Source organism: Ceratotherium simum, chromosome 5 (assembly GCF_057802395.1).
Source record: "Ceratotherium simum simum isolate JZ-2026a chromosome 5, ASM5780239v1, whole genome shotgun sequence".
NCBI classification, from domain to species: domain Eukaryota; kingdom Metazoa; phylum Chordata; class Mammalia; order Perissodactyla; family Rhinocerotidae; genus Ceratotherium; species Ceratotherium simum.
This window is the reverse complement of record NC_141904.1, coordinates 30,635,026-30,661,434: the sequence shown is the minus strand read 5'-3', so window position 1 is coordinate 30,661,434 and position 26,409 is coordinate 30,635,026. Positions and strand designations below refer to the sequence as shown.

The window sequence follows — 26,409 nt, the reverse complement described above, 5'->3', positions numbered from 1 at the left end:
TGAAAGCCCCGAAAAGAGAATATATGAATGAAATTTTTTGTGGTGTATATACTCTGCCTGTAATACATGTATTAAAGCATGTATATTTCGAATCCCCATTATCAGATGTTTATGCACCACTAATTTTTAATTCATTAAAATGTTCTCTTCTGGGGCTGGCCCAGTGGCGCAAGCAGTTAAGTGTGGGGGCTCTGCTGTGGCGGCCCGGGGTTTGCAGGTTCAGATCCCGGGCGTGCACCAAAGCACTGCTTGTCAAGCCATGCTGTGGCAGCGTTCCATATAAAGTAGAGAGAGATGGGCATAGATGTTAGCTCAGGGCCAATCTTCCTCAGCAAAAAAAAGAGGAGGATTGGCATTGGATGTTAGTTCAGGGTTGATCTTCCTCACACAAAAAAAGTTCTCTTTTGCATTCATAAAGCATATAATTGTTTGGAGGAGGGGGTGGCTGGGAGGAAAGAAGCTAAATGAAATTTGGAAAAATGCCAATGTACCAAATTTCTAAATGTTTCTTCCACAACGAAAGTTTTATGCTTCCTCTCCTCTAAAAAAGGACAAATTAATACTACTGTTAATATTCATGCCTCTGGTCTCATTTTATTCTCACCAACACAAGCAAAACTCTTTATTCCCACCAATACAAGCAAAACTCTTTATTCCCACCGTCAAGACGGTGAAATGGAGTCTCCAAGTGACTGTGAGATATGCTTGGGTTACTAGTGGCTCTGAAATACAGTGAGTTAGTAACTGCTCTGGAATATAAATCCAACATCCATGACAACCAACTCTTGCCTTTTCACCAACTGCCACTCAAGTTTTATCTGAAAATCCCACAGTTATTCTATTTTCATGACATCTCTGTTTGCACCTACCCTTGGCAATATATCATTAGTGTCACGTCTGAATTCCACATGTTGACGTCCTCCACGACTTGATTTTGGAAGCTGAGCAAATCATATTTATAGATAAAGCAAAGAGGAAAAACATTTTTTGAGACTCCACTTACATTCTTTGGACATTCCCACTTCAAAGCACTTCTGGAGTCGACAGTACTGGCATCGATTCCTGGTGACTTTATTAATAACACAGTTCTTATCTCGGTGACAAGTGTAAATCATGTTCTTCTGAATACTTCTGCGGAAAAACCCCTGCAAGCAAGAAAGAGGAGGAGAAAACTAAGTAAAACTACTGAGCTTCACGAGAAATCAAAGCCAACCTTATCAAAGCATTGACTGCTCGTTTTGAGTAATGAAGTGATGGCAGCAGAAAAGGTAACTAATTGAAGGCTTAAAATCCCTGTGAAATATTAACAGTCAGCTCTCCCTTTGTTGCAAACCAGAAAGCTCCTTTTAATCAAAACTAGACATGGCCATTATTATCTTGCTAACGGAAAATTAATCCCAAGCTGATTCACTTGGAAAACATAACGCAGATTTGGGTTCCCTCCAAATAGGCTTAGCTTCATAAGTAGCTCCCTTCCTGGCCAGAATGATTTCAGGTGAGTTCACTGTCAAGCAACCCATTATAAGAGGCACCACATTTGCAAAAGAAATTACTTGATTCGTGAAAGAATTAGGTCTTTTCAAAGGAGTCTTCCCTGAATTCTTTTACATATTTAGCTCCTGTTACAATATTTAAAATATGATTTAATTTACAAAATATTTAGGAAAAAAAAATAACCTATCCAGAAAACAAGGCAGAAAAATGACTGCCCATTTAATGGCATATTAGAGCTGTGCTGTCCAATATGATAGCCACTAATCACATGTGACTATTTAAAGCAAAATTAATTAAAATTAAAGAAAATTAAAAATTCAATTCCTCATTTGCACTAGCCACATTTCAAATGCTCATGCCGTGTGTGGCCAGTGGCTACCACAATGGACAGCACATATACAGAGTATTTTCATCATTGCAGAAAGTTCTACTGCGCAGCACTGTACTACAGCATTGACTGACAAGCTTACCTAGGAGTCATCTAACGCTCTTGGGAAATGTTACCTTGTCTGAGTTACTATTTGCTATTGATTGGACCCAGACTCTGTAAAGATTGTAGAAGACTGGTAAATTACAAATAATATCTGTCTACTATAAATGTGCAAAGGATTTCTGCCTGGTTGAAATATAACCCCAAAGATTATTGTTTTATTGCCTTGTAGGACATTAACCAGTTTTGTATCTAACTTTGCAATCTTATCCAGCATTCTTTTTTCCTTTCACCATATCTATCTATCTATCTATCTATCTATCTATCTATCTATCTATCTCTTTCTCTCTCTCTCTCTCTCTCTCTATCTATCTATCTGGCTACCTATCTACCTACTTACTTACCTACCCATCTATCCATCCTACATACCTACCCACATATTTTTCTCACATCCTCCTCTGAACCAGCTTTGTCACCCTACTGGTTCTGTCATTAATGACTTAAATAAGTCTTCAACATGTGCTTACTGAATATTTGAATGAGTTATTGTTTTTTAACTCTTCGAAAATTATATTTTGACAAAAGAGGCAATTTATCCTGATTTTTGTGAAACACTGATAAAATAAAGCAGGCTTTAGGCTCCCCGAGCACAGGATCCTGACCTTCTCTTTGTCCTCCCCATTTCTATCACACAGCTTTACAGACAACGGATAATCTAGTGATACTTGTTAAATACACAGCGAATGAATAGGGAGTGAAGGCTATACATGCTGTCTTTCCTCCCTTCTATTGCCCAACAAAAATCTCTATGTTGCTATGAATATCAAAAGCAAGGAGTTTTACATTATCAATTGAGATGTGACTTTTACCTCCATTAGAAACAATTCTCTTGAATGTAATAATCACAGCACCAAACGTGTTGAACAGCAAATTAAGACTCGCCATCTGAGTTCAACTCTCTGCGTAGTACATTAACACTCCAGGAGCCAGAACTAAAAACATTCAAAGCTAAAGCACATTAGCAAAGAAAGCTCATGTAACACACATTGTTTAGGATATTTACGTGGGCACCCTAGGATTTTAATGTCTAAATAAACATATTTTTACTGGCATGGTTCAACTGTAAACGCCTGGAAATCTTGTTTAAGGTTGCACCTCCTGTCACATCCCAGACACACACTTTTTCCAAGAAAACAGTTTATTTTTATACCTCTGGAGCTACAAATATGCTCAGAATCTAAAATAACAGGTTACAAACACTCTTAAACGCTAACAGAATTTGTGCAGAGTGGTCACCTCAAAACACATCTTTTCCTACAAAAAATACCTACAGGACACTTCTGGCTGCCAGATGTACAAACTCAATTTACAGAAACTTCATTGCTCTCTTGCCAAAAAACACTGACACAATGGAAGAGCCAGTCTTTCCTGCTTCTGTGAAGCAAATGAGGTATGGACAAAGGTGACCTCCTCGATTTATTAAAAACTGAACATTGAGGGCCGGCCCCGTGGCTTAGCGGTTAAGTGCGCGCGCTCCGCTGCTGGCGGCCCGGGTTCGGATCCCGGGCGCGCACCGACGCACTGCTTCTCCGGCCATGCTGAGGCCGCATCCCACATACAGCAACTAGAAGGATGTGCAGCTATGACAGACAACTATCTACTGAGGCTTTGGGGGGAAAATAAATAAATAAAATCTTTAAAAAAAAAAAACTGAACATTCACATCAGCAAATTCTTACTGAGTGACCGTGGAGGAGAGAAAAACAATCTCATGATGCTCAAATGAAAGAAGCAGCCAGAATTTATATGTCACTAATTATCCAGTCAGTGTGGTTCAGTAACAATGACGGCAGAAACTAAATAGGACTTCTTGGTTTTCCAAATCAGATTTTTGGCTTGATTTCAGGAGAACGTCTAGGTTTCAGTAAATCTTTTCCACCGTGGTAGAATACTTGCTGACTAAAATATATGCTGTGAGGTATTTTTATACATGGGCTGGGTAAACAGAAATGCCCTCTGAGTCCAAAGAGAGGTTTACATTGTACAAATGCTCTTTCTCCCCAGTAGATACTGTGAATTGATACATAAAACTTGCTTCCTCATAGACCACTGCTTTGAGGACCTAGTGTGTGTATGCATGTGTGCATGTGTGTGTGTCTCTCGTACCATAGCCCCATGCCACCCAAATTTTATTTACTTAATATTTTTATTTAGGTTGACTCTTCCTTTTATTTTTAACATTATTTAAAATGGAAACCTTTCATCTCTGGCTTAATTGGAAAACTAGCACCAACAGTCAATATTAGAACGCTCTCATAAAATAAATAAAATGAGAGTCAAACAAAACAATAATCAAATGTTATTTCACTCTCACTGGATACCGGATCTGCTAAAGGCTTGAAGCCCCAGGCCTCCTCACTCCTTGCCAAAAAGCAAGCTAAGCAAGTGTTAGAGACAGATCAGCACTGATTTGAGACTTTCTCTTTGAGGAATTCAGAGAAAATAAATAAGTTTCTCACTATGTAATTCAATGTAATTTAAAGCCATGAATCTGTCCCACTTAAACTCGGAAGCCTCACACTTTGGGAAACAAAACTATACCCCAAAACTTGTCACATGCAAAAATGGGCTTTAGAAGTACTGAGTTCAAGTGTAACAGTTCTTGAAGCCACGAGATGTATAGAGACTTAACTGGAAAAGAAAAGACTGAAAAGTTGAGCATATAGAGGAAGGATTTAGTCCCATGTGGAGGAGTAACCCAAGAGGAGAGAGGAGGTAGGAGGCAGTAGGGAAAGAGCCCTGGAGGGGAAGTCAAGGTGCTGGGTTGCAGCCTCCTTACTATCACCATGTGACCTGGGGCAAATCATAAACCTACGGAGCTAAGCTCTCTCATCTCCTAAGTGAGGGGCTGGGTGGCTTATTCCCAAGATCCTTTCCAGCTATAAATTTCTGGGATTCCAAGTGTGTCATCATGGCAGGGAGTGATAAGCTCGAATGGCTTCAGAGTGAGGATGAGGGAGCCTCATTGGGCAAAGAAAATGGCCTAGGAGGAGGTAGTGTCTGAAGAGTAAGAAAGGAGAGACCCTCCACCTGTAATGGGCAACAATGGCAATTTCTAGGGAGTAGCCTGGGGTTTAATAAACACCAACAAGAAGGCTTTAAGATGGCTTTCACATTTACCTTGGAACTGAGTCATCATAACCTCTGTGATGGACCTCAGGCAGATATCTGTGGCTGCATTGAAGCTGGGCACTTCAATAACTGGCCCATGGGCTCATGGCGGTACGTTTCCAGGTCTGGTTTTCTGACACCAAGTCTAGGGTTGCTAACACCACAATTTCACTCTTTTACTTTCTGGGAACATCTTTTTCCTAGTAAAGCCAGAAAACTTCTATCAGGTCTTTAAGATGTATGTCATCTTATTGAGAAGCCTTCTCTGACTGATCCAAGCACACATAAATGCTTCCTCTTCTAGGCAACCTGGGTATTTTGCTTTTCCTTCCATATTACACCTATTTAAGTATGGTATTTAAAATATTAAACAGTAGCACTGTCCACTTCAGAGGTTATATGGGTGACATGGGGGAATGCCAGCCTGTGGCCAATGGTCACAGCCTCAGGGATCTGAATGGGCATAATGGATTTCCACGTTAGGGTGTCACAGGACCACCCCCAAGTGTGGCATCTTCCTCGTTGGGATCCAGGCCTCCCTGACAGGGGAGAAGGATGGGCATGGGGGCCGGCTCTCCAGAACTAAAGCAGGCAGGTTGGTGGGCTCCAAGGTGGTCTTGAGGCAGTGCTTAAAATGGTTTCCCTGGAATCAAGACAATGGACTTGGGTAGGAGGAATGAAAGATTCAAGGCAATGACTATTCAACAACTGGTAGAAAAGTATTTCAATATTTCAACACCTAATAAAACTATATTGGTACATATCAGCTGAATATCCCCAGGGCTGGGACAGAACATGACTCATAGTAGATATTCAATAAATAAAAGTTGATTGAATTAATGGATGATGAAGTCCTTAGGTATAACTAGAGCCAGAGTGATAGTCCTGGATGTATTATACCTTAATTCCATAAAATATTCTTCAATAATAATGTATTCCTTGAGGATGATATAATCCGTACTTAAGAAAGTAAGCAACCAGATTTCTCTCAAGTTGGAAGATCCACTGATTTGAGTTGTAATCAGGTTAGTCAATTAGGACTTCTGTTTGTTAACCATGATTTGTGTTGGTTAACTATGACTTCTGTTGGTAATCATAACTTCTGTTGGTTAATCATGACTTTTGTTGGTTAATTATGACTTTTGATGGTTCACTATGACTTCTGTTGTCTAATCATGGCTTCTACAGATTAACCATGACTTCCATTGTTTGTGATAGTCAAAGCCAATAACACAATTAGCACTCTAACTACCTAGATCAAGAAGATAGATCTGCATCACAAACTAAGTGTTTTTTGGGTTTTTTCTTTTTTTTTTTTTTGCTGAGGAAGATTCGCCCTGAGCTAACATCTGTGCTAATCTTCCTCTATTTTGTATGTGGGTAGCCATCACAGCATGGCTGCTGATGAGTGGTGTAGGTCCGTGCCTGGGAACTGAACTCGGGCCACCGAAGCAGAGTGGGCCCAACTTAACCACTAGGCCATGGGGTTGGCTCCAAGTATGTGCTAATCATGGATTTTTCAACCTTTCTTACCTCATGTTCTTCTATTTTTGCTATCAAAGAATTAGGGTCCAACCAAAAAGGAAAAAAAAAATACTCATATGGTAGAGAAGGCCATACACACCTTAGAGCCATTTGGTTTACGTCTTAGCAATAATTATGGAATGTCTATATCCTACTCAGATTATTTCTGGCTCCCCTTGCGGGGATGCAGTACATTGTTCTAACTAATCCTCTATTACCTATAGTGCAGAAACAATCCTAAATCAAAAGGAAAGATTATCTCTTTTAAACATAAATGTTCTCCTATACCTAAATACCTAAGATTCTAATTCCCTTGGTAGACTAGTCTTAAATCCCAAATCTATAAAGGACATGGAGAAAAGCGGCTCACCTCACTCCCTGCTTCAGATTTTGATACGAGAATAAATTGAGCAAACTTCCCTCCTCTAATACTCTTCAGTCATTGCTGTAATTCTTGTAATTTTTTCCATACATGGATCTTGTTCTACCTTCTAGTTTTCAGATGTTATCACACATATTTTCCACCCTCTCCCAAAGAGGATGATTTTTTTTTTTTTTTTATTGCAGTAACATTGGTTTATAACATTGCAAAAATTTCAGGTGTACATCATTGTACTTCTATTTCTGCATGGACTACATCATGTTCACCACCAAAATACTAATTACAACCCATCACCACACACATGTACCGAATTATTCCTTTCACCCTCCACCCTCCCCCCTTCCCCTCTGGTAACCACCAATCCAATCTCTGTCCCTATGTGTTTGTTTATTGTTGTTATTATCTACTACTTAATGAAGGAAATCATACGGTATTTGGCCTTCTCCCTCTGACTTATTTCACTTTGCATTATACCCTCAATGTCCATCCATGTTGTCACAAATGGCTGGATTTCGTCGTTTCTTATGGCTGAGTAGTATTCCATTGTGTATATATACCACAGCTTCTTTATCCATTCGTCCCTTGATGGGCACTTAGGTTGCTTCCAAGTCTTGGCTATTGTGAATAAGGCTGCAATGAACACAGGGGTGCATGTACCTTTGCAAATTGGTGTTTTCAAGTTCTTTGGATAAATACCCAACAGTGGAATAGCTGGATCATATGGTAGTTCTATCGTTGATTTTTTGAGGAATCTCCATACTGTTTTCCATACTGGCTGCACCAGTTTGCACTCCCACCAGCAGTGTATGAGAGTTCCCTTCTCTCCACATCCTCTCCAACACATGTTGTTTCCTGTCTTGTTAATTATAGCCATTCTGACGGGCGTGAGGTGATATCTCATTGTAGTTTTGATTTGCATTTCCCTGATAGTTAGTGATTTTGAACATCTTTTCATGTGTCTGTTGGCCATCTGTATATCTTCTTTGGAGAAATGTCTGTTCAGGTCTTTTGCCCATTTTTAATTGGGTTGGTAGTTTTTGTTGTTGAGATGCATGAGTTCTTTATATATTTTGGAGATTAAGCCCTTATCAGATGTATGGTTTGCAAATATCTTCTCCCAATTGTTAGGTTGTCTTTTCGTTTTGTTGATGGTTTCCTTTGCTGTGCAGAAGCTTTTTAGTTTGATGTAGTCCCATTTGTTTATTTTTTCTATTGTTTCTCTTGCCCGGTCAGATGTGGTGTTTGAAAAGATGTTGCTAAGATCGATGTCAAAGAGCGTACTGCCTATGTTTTCTTCTAGAACTTTCACAGTTTCAGGTCTTACATTCAAGTCTTTAATCCATTTGGAGTTAATTTTTGTGTATGGTGTAAGGTAAGGATCTACTTTCATTTTTTTGCATATGGCTATCCAGTTTTCCCAACACCATTTGTTGAAGACACTTTCTTTTCCCCATTGTATGTTCTTGGCTCCTTTGTCAAAGATTAGCTGTCCATAGATGTGTGGGTTTATTTCTGGGCTTTCGATTCTATTCCATTGATCTGTATGTCTGTTTTTGTGCCAGTACCATGCTGTTTTGGTTACTATAGCTTTGTAGTATATTTTGATATCAGGGAGTGTGATACCTCCAGCTTTGTTCTTTTTTCTCAGGATTCCTTTAGCTATTCGGGGTCTTTTGTTGTTCCATATGAATTTTAGGATTCTTTGTTCTATTTCTGTGAAAAATGTTGTTGGAACTTTGATAGGTATTGCATTGAATCTATAGATGGCTTTAGGAAGTATGGACATCTTAACTATGTTAATTCTTCCAATCCAAGAGCACGGAATATCTTTCCATTTCTTTGTGTCTTCTTCAATTTCTTTCAGAAATGTTTTATAGTTTTCGGTGTACAGATCTTTCACCCAAAGAGGATGATTTTTGTTGGTTGAGATACTGGCCTAGTGATTAAGAATTAGGCTTTAGCCCAGGTACACGTGGATTTGAACTCTGACTCTGACACTTACTATCTGTAACACTGAGTGAATTATGCTAAGGCCTCAGTTTCCTCATCTGTAAAATGGGGATAATGAAAGTACCTACCTTCATGGGATTACCAAGTATACCCAATTAGGGAATCATATGAAGTATTAGCACAATATCCAGCACATAGCCCAATGAATGGTAGCTATTGTTATTGATGAAACCTCTTTTTTCCAAAGCTTTCTTCTGGACAATTTCCAATACATATTTTGTGTTTAAAATAAAGATTCCCAAATAGGATAGAACACTCTTCTGAATCTCTAAACAATATAGGCTATTGTGGGTAGACAACCTCATGATTCCAAAGGCCATCTCTATATTTATTCATTCATGTATTGATCCCTTCATTCAATGCCAATTAGCTGGAGCAGATGTGGCAGGCTCTCTTGCTTCATACAAAGATATACAAGGCATGGTTCCTGCCCTTTCTCAATCTATCAGGAATGATACGTCAAGTGAACACTGTAGCAGATGCCACCAAACAGCGTGATGACAACTTTAATGGAAGCACAAAGTGAAAAAGTATCCAATATAGTGCCTGGTGCATAGTAGTCACACATAAAATATTTATTGAGTAAAGGCCATAGGAATTCAAAGGAGTTAGAAGGGAGTCAGCACTTGATCCCAGCTCTAACGAAGGGGTAGGATTTGAATGGCAAGCTTTCCCCCAAGGAAGGGCCAGTGGTCCAGGTTGGCAGAGATGTGAATGATGGTGTCTGTGTGTGTGTGTGTGTGTGTGAGAGAGAGAGAGAGAGAGAGAGAGAGGGAAAGAAAGACACAGCTGGAAGAGTGGGTTGATGTTCAGACTGCGGAAGATCTTGAAGGCCATACCAGGCATTTATTGAGGAGGCACTCACACTCACTCCTGGGTGCAGGAGAGGGCTAGAGTGAGAATTATATTCTGCTAAAATTGTTCAGGAAGCTCTGAATCACTGATTTCATCATGCATTTATTTTATACATAGTAAAGTAGATAGTGAGCTCTGAGTATCAATACAAATGCCTAAAACCCTGACCCTCCCTCAGGTCTAGGCAGGAATGTAGCCCAAGAATCCTCCATTTCTGAAATAGCAGTGCAATCTGCTGACTTATATTTAACCATAAAGTTGCTTGTGAGAATTACACTGTGGTGTTTTAAATGGAAGTTGCTTTTTAGCCACAGAGCCTTTTATACCAGGTTTAACGTGTGGAGTGAGTCACGATGGTTTGAAGAGAGGCACTAAGTAAAAACATTTTTCTGTTTTAAAAAAAGGCAACTTGGCACCATGTTAGTCATATAAAGCATCAGGTCAGGAGAAATTCACCCAAAAAGTAGAGTGGGAGGCACATCTGTTTGCACTGGGCTTTTGCAGAGTTAATTTCTATCCCATGCAAAGTTCAAAAGGGTAATTTCTCCTTCCAGAGTAAAGAAGAGAAAGTGAGGAGTCTTACTTATTTATTTTTCTTCGGTCATTAAAAGGAAAAGATTTCAACCCCTATCTCAATCTAGAAGTAACCAGGTAGCACTCGCCCCAGCCAGCAAGGCTGTGGCGCAGTGAAGAGCCCCAGGCCAGCACAGAGCTGCAATTCCCATTTCCAGCCAGAAGCAAAGATGCTGCCCAGTAGGTGAGTGTGGAATAATCCCATCCCAGCTACTTTGGGAAACACGGTTTTCAGACCAGGAAACACGTTGTCTTAAACAAACAAGAAACACCCTCTGGAGTGAGTGGAAGTCTATGCGTGACAATGTCTGAAAAGTTATTAATAGCAAGATTTGGGGGGTAGAAAGAGAAAAGTGAAGACCTTTTCACCCCACTGAAAGACAATGGGTGAGAGGGAGGGAGAAAGTAGAAAAACAGCCTACTATTTTGATGACAAACCGAGTTTCCTCCTAAGCAGAGAGGGTGGGTACGAATGTAACGCAAAGAACATTGAACAAGTCAAGTTAGGGAGGGGGCCACACTCCTCAGCCGTGAAAAGGAAAACAATGTAAGATTCATACTCCAAATGAGCAAGTTGAGTTGTCCCAAGGGGTAGAGGCTTAGAGTTGTTTATTTTTTGTTTAAAAAAAAAATCCCCTCCAGGACAAGGTCCCAGCGTTGGGAATTTAGTAAAGATGAAGGAATGACAACAGTGAAGACTGGAGCGCTCTGATGTTTAATAGCCATGGCTTCTCTAAGGTCCATGATTCCACAGTGTCTCTTGCCTGCTAAATGGGAAAGCGTCTCTTCTGTCCTTTCACTTGGGACCTGACCATGAATTTTAGGCCTAACTCTCCTTTCAACAACCTTGGTCCCGAAGCTTCCTTGGCATGTCCACTCTTGCCTAGGTTAGAAAGGCAAGCCTATATTTGGGGAGATGCCTAGAAAGATGGTTCTAAAGAAGCCAATGACTACAGATTTAGCAAAAACACTGCCTCTGTGGGAACTAATCTTTCCAGAAGAGTGTGACTGTGGCATTCTCCTGGACTTTATCAGGTGACCCCCTGAGAGCTCAACCCCTGTTGGACCTGGAGGCCTATGCTCTCAATCCTTTTAATCCCTAATTAATTAAAACTCCCTGGGAATACCAATGAAAATGCAGCCAACGTTCTGAACTGAGAACCCGAACTCACAGCATCAGAGATCAAGGTCTAAACTTCCAAAGTTTTTGATGTCCCAGGAAGGGCATCAGGCCAATGCATTCAGTTCACAATGTTCTTTATTTTAGAGGAACATGATCCAGGGAAGAAATGCTATTAGGTAATATAAACTGAAAACCAACAGTAAGGAGAGATTCATCAGTTGGATAAAATGTTTTTTAATTTAGGTGAAAAATGTCTTTTTATATTTCTAAAACATGACTTTAGATAAAATATAATAATTTTTTAAAGTGACCAGTTATCATATAGATCTGATTGATGATTATAACTCCATTCTAATCGGCAGGCAGCTAATCCATCAGGTTCTGTGGCCAATAATCTCAAAACAAAATTTTGGGGTAGAGAATTTCATAAGGCAAGTAAAAACAACTAGCTAAACTGGCTGTTTTCAAAAAGTGAAGGGATCTGTTACCAGCAGGGCCAGCTTCACAGGCGTGCGACCAGGGCAGTACACAGGGCCCCGTACTCAGGAGGGCCTCGTGCTTGGTTTAGTGCTCTGCTGTCATTGTCTCAAAATTCTGAAACTTTTGAACAAGAGGCATGCATTTTCATTTTGCATTGGCTTCTGCCAATTAGGTAGCCAGTCCTGGCTCTAGAATAGCATCTATAGCAAAGGCTTCCAACTTCTTTCCTTGCTGAGGACATGGAAGTCTTGGGTAGTCCCTCTTCTCTGGTTGATCTGAAGGCTCATTATAAGATTGGAGATTAGACGGAATTTAAAAAGTCCACCACAATCACACTAATCCCCCCAGGGCCCTCTTGGGATGCTTCTGAGCAATTCCATGGCCCCAACAAGAGCCAGATAGGAAAACCATTCAGGAGGTATTTTATGTTCTACTACTGGGCTTTATTTCTCATATGGATAGGGGACTTTAGAGGGGACTGGGAGGAACACGGGGAATACAAAGAACTTTCTCAGCACTGGATAAAATTTCCTCCCAAATATCATATATATTTAGGCACAATCTCAGGAGGGTGCCAGAAGGTCATTCACAGGCCTCCTAGCTGTCTCTGACTCCCATTTGGGAGCCAGCAAAATAAAGAGCGAATTAGAAAGAAGGTGAAGAATATGCCATTGGGCAGTTAATCTGTTATCCAAAGAATTTCTGCGTAGCAGGTTAAATATTATAAATACAGTACCTCGGGGACCACTTCCTCTCTTCTCAAGAATTTGAGTTGAGATATGGTAGGGAGAAAAACTGAAGACAGGAAAAATCTCTAAAATGGATGATTTCACTGGGCTCCACATAGCTTTCTTAAATCTGGTCTTGAGAATTTACTTTAAACCAACTAAAGACATCTGTTTTCTAGATTACTTGGGTCAGTTATTTTGTGCCCTTCCACAGTGAAACCCATAGTTACCAATTTATTATCAGGATTACTCTAAATATAACAGAGCAAGAAGCCAAAGCATTTTAAGTTTTTTAATTCTCAATTATTTTACTGAGAAAAATGTACCGAAATAGCTCCTAAGCTCCAGCCCAGGGAGTTAGCAGACTCCAGCTGCTTTGCACATTAATGACTAAATCTCATCTGGACCCAAATGAAAGATCCTCATCTGTACTGAAGAGGGGAGGAAAAAGGTAAGCAGAAGGAGGTGAAGCCATAACATGCTCAAATAGACTTAAACTCTGCAGAAGAGCAGGAATTTTTAAATCTCTTCTAAAAGTTTGGTATGCAACATTTGACCATCCACAAAGCCAGGACTTAGCTTTGTCATAACACACTGGGTGATGACAATGTATATCACCATAGCAACTCTGCATTTCACGTCATTCAAAGGTCTTTCACAAATACCAATAATTATGATGTACTTGTATTGTTTCATGATGTTAAGAAGGAACTAAATTCAAAAAGAAAAAGACGGTTGACCACAATTTGTTGTACTTTTTCCAAGTTCATTTAATTTTCAGGGCCATTCTGGGAACTTCTCATGGGAATTTTTCTCACTTATTTCATATATGGTTGCATCCTGAGTCCGAAATGCAAAGGAAGAAATCATAGAGGATGTAGGAGCAGGAGAAGGGAAGCCCATCAGGCATTTGCATGTAAGTCTTCAACTGTAAAATAATGGGCATTTATTGGATGTAGCCTTCTGCTTCTCCTCACCAAAAACACTGCCTCTGACAGCACAAAAATCTCACTAACAGTTTACTAAGACAATATTGCTTAAGCTCTAGCTTTCAAAATGGATTCTGTCCTTGTATGGAAAAGCCACAGTGACTCCAGGCAAAGACCTGATACAGAGCATTATCCCAAATCCACAACCTCTAAACACTGAGATCATCATCGAAACGGTTTACAGCCCGCCTGCCTCGCAAAGTTACACGTGCCCATTGTCCAGTCACACGTATCCAGGCCCCTCAAACCTAGGGTGTTCTCTCTCTCCTCTGTGCCTTTACACATGCTGTTCCTTATGACTCAATAGTCCTTTCCCTGCCTTGTCCTTTGGATCACGCCTGCTCACGCTCCAAGATAAAGCCCCCAAGAGGGGTCAGGCATCTGTGAATCTCATACTATCATACCAGCATCTCCTGTTGTAACATGCATTCTACAGCATTGCAATGACTGATCTTTGCGTCTCTTTCTTCCTCAAAACAGAAGTCCTTTGCAGGCAAAGATGCATCTTAATCATCTTTGTGATGGAGCATGTACTAATTTTATAATTAAAAAATAACACGCTGTAAGTTCTTTTGCTTTGTAACTATGACATGGAGATTTTATGTAGAAGGAAAGAGAGGAAAGGGAAGATCAGCAAAAAAAAACCTAAATTCAATAAATATAATTACCAAAATTCTTTACCTATAAGGAAAAGGAAAAAAAAGAAGTTATATTTTCAATAGTGAAACTCCAATATCATAAATTCAGACAGCAATACTAACTTCATGATTTATCCCAACCTCCCTGCTTTCTTATTCCAAATTAGCAAGAAATAGGCTCAAATTTCACCCCAGCTCCTCTTTCTTGATCTTTAAAATTAAAGTTGCTATGTTCTGTCAGCACAGTGCCAAGATTTGAAATTAAATAGGTCCCCAATGCAAAAGGTAAAGTTCTTTTAAACAACGTGAACTTGCCTGCAATTAGCACATTATAGCTTCCACCTAAACACCACGCTATATAAAAATATACTCCCGGAGCTACTATTGTTTTGAGGACCTTAACTTCTATACTTTCTGTACCCATTTTATAACAGAAAATTTAGCAGAACACACACAATTTTTTTAAGTGTTACTTCTCTGCTTTTCCATTTCATACCTGACTTTAGTTGATAAATAGCAGCTGTTGATTACATTGGAGAGAAGGCGGAAAATAGTCCCAGTAATAAAAGAGGTACCTGCCAATTAGTTTGATTGTTCTCCAGTTTTCAATTAAAGGCAGCCTAATGGATGTAGGGGGACCTGTTTTATTTTCCCTGACAGAGCTCTTATTTTTAAACTCTGAGCTTCATTTTCCAAAATTGCTGGCTTTAGACAGAAGAAACATATATCTTGAGTGAAAAGCTGTGTGTTCTTCTTCTATTTCCTGTATCAGAATTACATTTTTCTCCTCGGCGGCTCCTTCCCATTTGGTTTGACAAAGCCCTACTGCCCAGGACAGGCCTGTTAGCGGATGGTGGTCCCCGATGTTATACTACAAGATGGGGTGTCAGATCTGGCCCCTCGGCCCAGTAAGGCTCACCTGGGAGCTTTGGGGGTGTTTCACCCTATTTTTGCTCTCTTCAGATGATCATTGCATGAAACTTCATTTACCCTTCTAATTTTCTCCAGAAGGACAAAGAAGATAACTCAGGAGGGTGTGTTTATTTTGAACTCATCTAAAGGAACTTCAATCTCTCTTAAGCATCTGCCTGTGTATGGAATTTGGGAATTACTTTCCTTAGATCAAACAGGACTGAAAATTTCCTTGGACATGGTTGGCCTCCTTCCTTGGAACACACACATTTTCAGGATTGATATTTTTATCCAGAGTTTTCTCAAATGAATAATTAGGAGATGTCTACAGGCAGGTGTAGGAAAAGGAGCTGGGCCCCATAAATCATGATGAAGCCACATTTAACCACCAAAAGACTGAATGACTTTTTGTAAACAGTATAGCGGTTTTGTTTCTGTGGGACAGCACTGTCTCTAGACTTCAGGGATTTGTAGGGGCAATTCCCTGTACTGCCAACAGGAGCTAGAGCAGCTGGATAAATCCTTCAAGATTGGACCAACCACCCCCGCAGGGCTGGAAAAGAAGCTGTGAATCACATGATCCTGGTAATTTGAGATTTAATGTTTCTATGGGGAGAAGACATAATGCATCACATATTAATTCCTATTTGTTTTTAACATCACCTGAAGTTTACATGGTTCGGACCAAAGACGGCTGCAAGAGACACACGAGGATTGTGCACCACACCTTAGCGACCATTAGAACAGACCTTGTGAAAACACCAGGCAGTGACACAAAAGTAATACTTTAATCCTGCCAAGAACACGGGAAGGGCTTTTCGGAGCCCCTCAGAAGGAGATTCTGAATTAATTTGTAATTTCAGGTTTCCAGATGGCTTTTATGAGCTTGCCTACCCAAAGTATTTCAGAGCATCATTTCTTTTAATTTTTAATTTTTATCTACACCGTGCTCCAAAAATATACCGATCTGAATCATTGCCCCTCATCTTGTTATCTTAATGGGGGAAGGATAGAGTATCGTGCTGGCCACTCCGCATTAGGTGTCCTCATTTACAGATTGAAAAAAAAAGTGCTGGACATAAATTATTTAAAATCTATTGTATCAGTGTGTGTTCTGTAAGCATTCACTACCGGCAAAGCAGACAGATTATTTTTCACTTTTAATTGTGTTGATACCTTATCTGCTTTGTTGAAAGTGTAGAGTGGTATGTGAAACCTCCTCACACGCTTAGGAACAGAGAAGCTATGGGGTCTATTATTTAAAGCCAAAGTAACTCATTTAGTGGACGTACCTTTAACACGACGCTAAGGAAGGGAACACCTGGTGTTGCTATTTACGTCTGTAATGTGTGTCTATTACTGTGTCAAACATGAATGAGGGTAGGACAGAGCCAGGTTCCCTAAAGAAACCCTTAGCTGACGATGGCTTCAGTGGCAGCAGACACTTCACATCCCCGTCCAGACACAAAGGCAGCCATTGTGTGTGAGTGAGAAGGGGGATCACCCAGCCTTCCTCTTCCCCCTGCCCTCCAAATCTCAGGTGTGTTGTAAAGCAACATAAATCAGATGAGATCATCTCTAGGTATGCTTGAAGACCTTGTACTAATCTAAGAAAATATTTAGAGCAATGAAAATACATTTAGATAATTAAATTACTAATCTGTGATTGGAAACTGATTGAAATAAAATTATACATAGGATACAAGGATTCATTACTAGAAATTCAAAATGACCCCTAATCCATTTCTTCCCTTTTAACCCCCAAAGACCATCATCAAGAAATGCCTGCAGGTACTGGGTAGGTCAGTATGCTGCCAAAAGTATCTCCTCATTATCCGAACTTAAAATATCCCTTTCAAACACAGAGATTCAGGAATTCCTTTGGGTGAATAGAGAGATGAGTGGTGGAGTATTGTTCTGATGGTAGAATTGTTCTGATGTAGTTTATTAAGTCGAAGACTTGTCTTAAAACTCTTTAGCTTTTGTACCCTCAGTACCAAATCCAGTACCTTACTTGGCTTTCAGTAAGTATTTGCTCACATGGATGGGTGGAGAGTTTCATGGGGGAATGACTCAGTTTGCCAAACATCTTCTGCCAGGGCGGTAGGACAGCTGAAGAGAGAAAACACCAAGTGCAAGTCCAAAGGGCTGTGGGCTAGTTGACGCTCTGTCTTTAACTGTCTTTGGGACCCCAGGCAAACTGTTGAAGGACTCTTGAAGTTCCATTTCACACCTTTGAGATTATCTCTATGCTCCTTCTAGTGCTGACATTTGAGATTCCCATGCGTCTGAACAAGGAAACCCACATTCCCATGGCCCCAATAAGAGCCTCAGGTCTGCACCTTTTGAGGGATGTGTCTGGTTTGGTAGGATGCAAAGAGATGGAGAGAGCCAAAAGTCTCCCAAATATGGGTCCTCTTGGCACTGAGTCAAAACCAGCCAACAGACAACTCCCACAAAATAACTGTGTCAATACCAGGACACAAAAATGAACTGCATCACATGTGATATTTGTGAGTTTCATTTCCACACTGCGAAATATAATTTGTGGCTACACACTTCAGTGACAGCCCAAGGTTAGCCATCACAGTGTTCTTACTCTCCAAACCCTATCGCCCCAATCCAATGTGAGCTTCAAATTGAACTTCTGACCTTTCCAGCAATTATCCCCGGAATCTAGAGAGCTCCATCATCACCTCCAGTCAGTGTGTAAGAGGAGCAGCAGCCAGGAATGTTCTGCCTCTGTTCCCGAAGGGAACCCGAGTGAGGGAGAGGCTCCCGCCTTCCTTTCCATCTGGTTTCTCCAATAAAAGGGAAAAAAATAAATGGAAATGAAAAGTATACAATTAAAAAAAATTACATTTAACTTCCTTTTGCTAATGTCTGTAAGATGATTTTTGGCCTGGCAGGAGATTCCAGATGGGCTATATAATGAATATAATTTAATACAAAAAACCGGAGTTCAAAAAAACATATTTTTCCGAGTCAGAAGGTAGTGGGTTGTCTCACACTGTTTAATGCAAAACACCGGGACAAGTCATTGCATTTCTTTTCTTATTGCACATTGGCCTTTAAACCTAATATCAGCGTGGCCAGACTCGAAGCCATCGAAACCAGAAGCTGTCACTCCCTGAGATGGGGCTGGCACCAATGCTCGCTCACCCAAAGGGCCAGAGACCACTAACCACGCAATGTGTTTTCCTCTGGGGTCTCAGGATTTATACCGCCAATTAAGGCCATAATGAGTGCCCCAAGGTGACCTCCTAGGAGCAAGAATTAATTAAGCCCAGTATTTCTTAGCAAAGAATGACATTTTTCCAAACGAGTCATATAAGATAGCCATATCTCCTGGTATTACCGTGCTTCCACGTACGATCCTTAATTGTTAACACAAATAGAACATTCCAGGGACACGGCTTACTTTATGTTTTTAATTTGATAATAAAAGAAAATCTTTACTTTTATCCTTATTTTGGGGGCAGAGAGAATGTTTTGAGCATATTGCGTGTATGTGAAGCACAAAATATTTACATTAGTAATTTAATATCACTTGTTTTAATTATCAACATCACTGCAAAAGAAGGAAGCTAGGGCTCCTATTTATAGTCTCTTTCTCAGCTTTCAAAAATAAAGAGTTCTGTTTTGAACCTATTTGTTCCCCAAAGTTCTTATGGTTCCATAAATTTTGTAATCAAGTTAAAACAAAAAAAAGGTTAAGGCTTCATTCTGTAAACTACACCTTAGGTAGTCTGACCCAGGGGCTGACAGACTCCTGTAAAGGGCCAGATGTAAACTTTTTAGGCTGTGGACCATACAGTCTCTCCTGCAAATTCTCAACTCTTCCCCAGTAGGGTGAAAGTAGCCATAGACAATTCATAAATGAATGGGCATGGCTATGTTCTGAGAAAATGGGCATGGCTATGTTTATTCAAAAACACTGAATTGAATTTCATATTAATTTTCATGCGTCATAAAATATTGTACTTTTTGAATATTTTTTCAAGCTTTTAAAATGTAAAACAAAAGTTCATAGCTTTCAGCTGTACAAAAACAAGTGGCGAACCAGATTCAGCCTGTGGCCCGTAGTTTGGCAACCTCTGGTCTAAACATTTGTATATTAAAGTAATCAGCGAGGTTTGAGAAAACACGATCTCTGCCTCTCTCTTAGACACAGAGACACACACACATACACAGTCACACACAAATACACACTAATTATCAACATCATGGTCTCTGAACCCGTTGATGTAGTACAGAAAAAATGTGGCTTCAAGCATGTGTCTTTAATGCTATGAGCCAGAACTCGAAGAAAATCTCAGCCTTGAACGAAGGTGGTAGGAAAAGGGGACCTCCTTCGTCTCGCCCTTTCTCATGAAGAAAATTCCCATTCTAAATTAGAAATCGTGTCCTCTCCTCCTTGAAGGAGTTCACATAGCCAGCCCGGATCTGGAGATCCCTGCACTTACTTGCCAATTAATGTATTTAACTCGCAAGAGCAGAGGCTTTTTCATTTAGCTCATCCATCACTAACAGAACATTTTGGTAGAAAATATTAGGATTTCCAAATAACTTTATAGCTCTGTAAATTGCCAACATACCATCTGCAATTGAATTAACATTTATAACCAAACTGAAATAATAAATAAAGCAAATTATGCTGCAAATATTCGAGAGTGCCCAATATGCACTTGAGAACGATAATTAGCATTTTATAATCACGCTTCATTTTCTTTATCCAACTCCCTGTCACATTAATGATAAAATATTTTAAACTGTGCTCTATCAGCAAACGGCAGTACAATCTCTAGATTAGCCATTAACTAACACAGAGAATGAAAACAGTTTGTGCTGCTGACATTACACATCCAGAGAAGTTTTACTCCTAATCACATCCTCCAGTCTCTCTGGCTCTTATCTCTGGGTTTTTTGTGGTTTTTTTTTTTCCCATGCTACCAAAACAAGGCCCAGAAAGACAATGCTTTATTTGCACCATCCGAACCCAAAGCTCTATGAGAGCTAAACACACACATTCTTTTACCAGTTGGATAAAAAAAAGAAATATGATTTAAAAATTTATTATGCTCCTCTGATCTAGAAAACTAAAAGGGGTCTAGAGGTCAAGAAGCTTAAGTCACTCAAATGGAATAACTCTGGTCCTCAAATAATTCTTTCCAAGGGTCTCTCTCATTATGATCTGACATCCTCAACTGTGGTATGTGCAATTTTTTTTCCTAGCTGCAAATAAAAATTAACTTGACTAAATAAATCAGTAAAGAGTAAATACATATATTTATTTTTTTCAACAAGACTTTCCACCAATTAGCAAAATTTCCCCAAAGTTTCCCATGAGCTTCCTCCAAAACCACTTCTTTAAAACAACTGTATCCAGATGCTTTCTTGATTCTTTTCTGCCTTGTGTTCCTCCCCCATTTGCACTTGACATCTCAGGGTTTTCTCACTGACTTGCTTGGCTCGGTGTGTAATTCTCACATCTCTTTGAGCCAGTGCTGTTCTATCTAATACAGTAGCCAGTAGCCACATGTGGCTACTGCACACTTGAAATGGGGCTGGTCCAAACTAAGATGTGTTGTAAAAGTGACTTCAAATTTTGAAGACTAAGTATGAAAAATAATGTAAAATCTCTCAATAGTTATATATCAATTAATTGTTGAAAGGATAATATTTTGGATATTGAGTTAGATACTTGAAATTAATTTCACTTCTTTCTATTTTTTAAAAATGTGACTACTAGAAAACTTTAAATTACACATCTAACTTGCATTTGTGGCTAGATTTATATTTTTATTGGACAGAGCTGGTCTAATGGGTCCTAAATGCAATGATGCCTGAAATTCTGGGTTGAGTACATACTCTGCTATTGACCAAAATGATTATTATTAAAAGGCCAAATGAAGTAAAGCTTTTGTCCAGATAAATCCTGCCCGAGTCCCATCAGGCAACTCTAGACATTTCAAAAAGCAATAAGCCTGGTCTCACGCTGAGTATAAGCATATTTTTATTGAGATAAAGATTTGATGAGCCAGACATTTACTTGGAGAAAGAGGGAGTGGAAATGATTCTATGAGCTGCAGTGTACTCAGCCTTCCCACCCAACCAGGTCCAACAGGAAAAACTAGGGGTTAGAAGGCTTACCATAGAGGCAGTCTAGATATTGTGAGCTTGGGTCTTGCTGCTGGGTGGCCTGGGTTCAAGTCCCACCTGTGCCTGTTATTAACTGTGATTTTGGACAAGTCACATAACCTCTCTGTGCCTTGTTTCCTTATCTTTAAAATGGGGATAGTAATATTTTCTATCTCATAAGGTTGTTATGAAGATTAAGTGAACTAATACATGTTAAGAGTCTAAAAGAGCATAAATGCTCAAAAAATATTAGCTATTATTATTATCACTAGTTTAGCTTTAAAGGCAAACAGTAGCTTTCAGGATACAAAGGGACGTTGCAAAAGGTGCAAATGAAGTTGAGACAAAAACTAAGACGAGACCAGGAAAGAGAACAAGTCGGACGGAGGTGAAGAGGAAAAAAGTCTGGCAGGTACTGCCGGTACAGTAAGGTAGGGATGCAAAGAAATGTTGCCCTGCTGGGATCTTTCACAGGAGCCATGCCTGTCACCAGCTGACACAACTCACAGGCTGCACATGCCTAACAGAGGGAACTATCTGTTAATTTGAATAGTTTATGGACTTCCATTTCAGGTTATAAAAGTACATGCTGTAGATTTCTGGACTAGCTTTTCTTTCATTCTGCTAAAGTTTTTCATAATATGTTTAATTGCAGAGAAGACACTCAAAAAAACTTAATTCTCTTACTTTCATCCACTACATCTTAGCATCTAAAGCAGAAATCGCAAACTGCTGATCTGCAAGCTGAATTGAGCCAACAGACATGTTTATTTTGGCTTAGTGGTGGCCGGCAGAGTCTTTTAAAAACTTTTAAATTCATTGCCAACATTTAAAAAGTAGGAGATTTCAATTACAAAAGAGATTGACTTGATGTTTCTATCTAATATTTTCTTGATTAATCATTGGATGGTCTGAGTGTTTTTCAGTAGTGAAATGTCTGGAGAACCAGCAAAGACCTCGAAAAAGCCATAGTCCTCAAGTAATCAAGAGTCACTTGAAATATTGGAAAACCTGGCAATGCTAGTCCCATATTCCCATAGGGCAGTGACTATCAAAATGTGGTCCCTGGACCAGCCCCCTAGGGTAAGCCCTCCGTACCTAGGAGCTTGTTAGAAATGTAAATTCTCAGGCTCCACCCCAGACCTCCTGAATCTGAAACTCTAGGAATGGGACCCAGCAACCTATGGTTTAACAGCCATCCTGGTAAATCCAATCCATGCTAAATCTTGAACACCACTGATACAGGGTAGCAATCAATGAGAAGATAGCTGCTGTCTTTGTCACACTCCCCACCACTCTCTATTGTACCAAATTAGCCTGCATCATACACTTACCTCCTAGCCATCCTGATAAGGCACCTGAATTCTCAATTCCAATATTAAAACTAACTTCAATAAGAAAAAGTAAATACAACTTCTCAATGGGGCTAATTTTTGCCGAAAATTATTAGGTATCCTTTTCCCCTAAACTCAATTAAATGGATTGGAATATGCAGTGACTTTTACCTTCTTCATAGAGCTGTTGTGAGGATTAACTGAGTTAAAATACGTGTCCAGCACATAGTAAGTACTAGATAAGTGCTTTTCTCACTAAAGAAACATTGAAGATACTATACTCTACAGTGTTTATTTCTCAAAATAATTCTAACACTCAGATGTTATTATCCTCATTCTACAAAAGATGAAACTAGGTTTCAGTGGCTTGTCCAAGACAGTGGTGGAGCCAGGATTTGAACCCAGGCCACCTTATTCCCAGTCCAATGGAAATCACTAGCTCAGGCTGAGAAGATGCAAACCAATAACAGGAAAAGCGGCAACCACACCATGGCAATATTCCATCTCACCAAGACTGAGCCTGCTGTGAAGTATACAAATCTTTCTTTTCCAAAGGAATACAACCAACCTTTTGTTACTCAGGGATAATGGTCAGTTTGTGGGTCATTCAAGTTCTTTTCCAGCTTCCTGGTCACTGCATTGCTGGTAATGTATCAAAGGGGGAAGGGAGATGAAGTAGAATCAATCTATTTCACTTCCATGTGGCTGTTATTCAAAACATTCAGTAGGGAAGGGGTTGAAACATACAGTGCAATTGACAGGACCCCTGGATTCTGTGATCAGTGATAATCCAGCCTCCTTTACAAGAGATAGCAGAGGTGTGGTAAGTGGTAACCTGATGAAATGTTTGAAGACTTCTAAAATCTCACAATTCTGCCTAACCAAGTAACAAAACCACCACCAAAAACACTTCCATCATTCTATAGCTCTCCTTAAAATCCATGAAATTTGATGCTTTAAAAATTCATTGCATGTACTTATTTACTTTTAAGGACTTGAACAAAAAGTCAGCACATTTCTTTTGGTTTTGCACCAATATTTTAAATAGGAACAAATTAATAAATAGCTTTTAGGGTTTCAATCTAATTTGAAATGCAGAAAAGAAAAATAAAATTTATAGTCAGAAAGAGGCATAGATTGCTTAACACTGTGCACACCCAGGTTGAGATTTTTAAAAGCAGCCATTTAAAATATAGTAAAACACCTCTGATCTCATAATATGATATACCATACTAAGAACCAGTGAATGCCCCATGATGGATTCACTGAGTAATTTTTAAGTAAATACCCCTGCATATTTTCTCACTGCCCTTCCCTTGACATGCTGTACTTTACAAAAATTCATGTTCAAGTTCAAAGAGAAAAAAAAAAAGAAGAAAGACAGACAACATTTTTTAAACAGCCCAGCCTCGGAAATATGTACAGAATTTATGCATGTTTCAAGTGCTCTTTCTCCTTTGCCAGAGGGTGTAATTAAAGGCCCATAGACAACTTCCAAACTGAGGCCAAAGAGAATTTCGGTTGAAGTCAATGGGAGTTCAGCACCCTGACCATGCACAGGAATAGCTTGCCCAAAAAGGAATAAATAAGTATCTTGGCAGGGAGAGCAGAGAAACACACGGATGAGAACGAACATCGCACATCAGAACCCACATTTAGTAAAAATAAAAATTCACTCAGTAGCCTAGAACCAATAAGATAATAATAGTATGATGTGACACAAGCCAGGGGAAGGCAGGAGGCCTGAAACTGAGGCTGCCACCTGGGAGATCAGCCGGCAGGCTGTTTCTATGAAGCGGGCAGAGCTGGATCTCACTTGGGCCTTCTGGTTTACCTCCTTCCCCTGTTGCCATACACATTATATATACCCTAAGTGTATTTCATTTTTCTTAGTTACCTGTGAAGCAAGAACCCACTCATAGCAGCTTAAAGGTGGTAGTAGCCAAATGCCCACCTGCCATTTAACTTGGTGAGTGCAGGCCCTAAAGCAGCGCAAGATCGGTGGTGGGATCTCATAGTTCCTTCAGCCCTTCTCGGTTCTCACTTGCTTTTCAAAGTGAGCCACAAGTCTTCCTAGTGCATAAAGATGCATACTTTTCCTCCAACAGGCTGCTAAGAACGCAACCTACTTTTTCTGGCACTGACTGAAGAAAAAGTCTATGGCGCAAAACAAAACCCGGTTTGCAGCAGACTAGATTTGTCAAAGATGGCAGCAGTGATATCTCCCATCCCAGATGCTCTTCTAAAGTGACCCTGGCTCTAGCCCAGTGGGAGTGGGAAGGATCTATATCTCCTCCCCTTGAATCTGGGTGAGTTTGTGACAGCTTTAACCAATAGAATTTGACAGAAGGGACACCATGGGACTTCCAGGGCTAGGAAATAAAAGGCCATATGGCTTCCACCTTGTCTTCTGCAACCTAGCTTTTGGACCTCCAAGCCACCACATAATAAATCTGATGACTCTGAAACTGACATTTTGTGAGGAAGCCCAAGCCACATCAAGAAGCTAGAAGCAAATGCTCTCATCAACAGGCAGCAGCAACCACCAGAGGCATAAGTGAAGACACCTCCACCTCCCAGACATCGAGATGCTTCCCAGCTGAGGCGTGGAGCATGCCAGACAGCGTGGAGCACAGACAAGCCATCCCCACTGTGCTCTGTCTAAATTCCCGACCCACAGAATCTGTGAGCAAAAAAAAAAGTTGTTTTATGCCTCTAAGATTTGCAATGGTTTGTTATGCAGTAATAGCAACTGGAACACATTGTTTGTTTGTTTGTTTTTTTAAAGATATTCCTTTTTTTTTAAAATTTTTTATTTATTTATTCCCGCCCCCCAAAGCCCCAGTAGATAGTTGTATGTCATAGCTGCACATCCTTCTAGTTGCTGTATGTGGGACACGGCCTCAGCATGGCCAGAGAAGCGGTGCGTCGGTGTGCGCCCGGATCCGAACCCGGGCCACCAGCAGCGGAGCACTCGCACTTAACCGCTAAGCCACGGGGCCGGCCCCGGAACACATTGTTTGGATGATTAAGGGTCATTTTAACCCTATACAATTTTTACCTCGTACACTTATTTTAAAAGTTAAACCCTAAGGAAGAAGGGATTCCACTCTCTCTGCCTTACCTACATAATAAAATTACTACAAAAAGCAAGGAGATACTGTGTTCATAAACCCTCAGTAAACCACAGTATGCCTTGTACTTGTCAGTAATCATAGGATTTATCATTTCATAATGAAAAGAAGGCATCTGCTATTTCACTGGTGTAGATGACAAATGGGGAAGACCAATATCTGAAATCCAAAACCAGTTCAACTTGAGGCTAAGTAGTGATCTTAATAATTGATAAGAAAATAGTCACTCTTAGCAGACAACACCAAGCCATCTCACCAGGTAGCAAACTGAGCCAAACGTTGTTCCTGCATCATTTATTCCATGCCCAAGAGCAGTGGAAATGGGTAGCAGGGAAGAGACAGCAAGACAGGGGGAGTGGGCACCCTTACATACTTCTGAGTGCTCAGAGGAGAACCCTCCTCCTACAAATAAGAATGGAATGGCTAATGATGCCTACCAAAACGCCCATTCTTCCTCTCCTGTCTGCTAAGACACTCTCATCCAACATGGTC

At 40.1% G+C, this 26,409-nt stretch overlaps 1 protein-coding gene across 10 annotated transcripts in view; it reads right to left on the bottom strand.

The window, feature by feature from the left end:
* The window catches only part of RARB (retinoic acid receptor beta), a 704,914-nt gene that overhangs the window by 96,165 nt on the left and 582,340 nt on the right, over positions 1–26,409 (bottom strand). For all 10 annotated transcript variants that reach the window (XM_087430628.1, XM_087430624.1, XM_087430626.1 and 7 more), the window contains one exon: positions 1,004–1,145. In XM_087430628.1, coding sequence (XP_087286754.1) covers positions 1,004–1,145 — 142 coding nt within the window. The remainder of the gene's footprint in view (positions 1–1,003; positions 1,146–26,409) is intronic.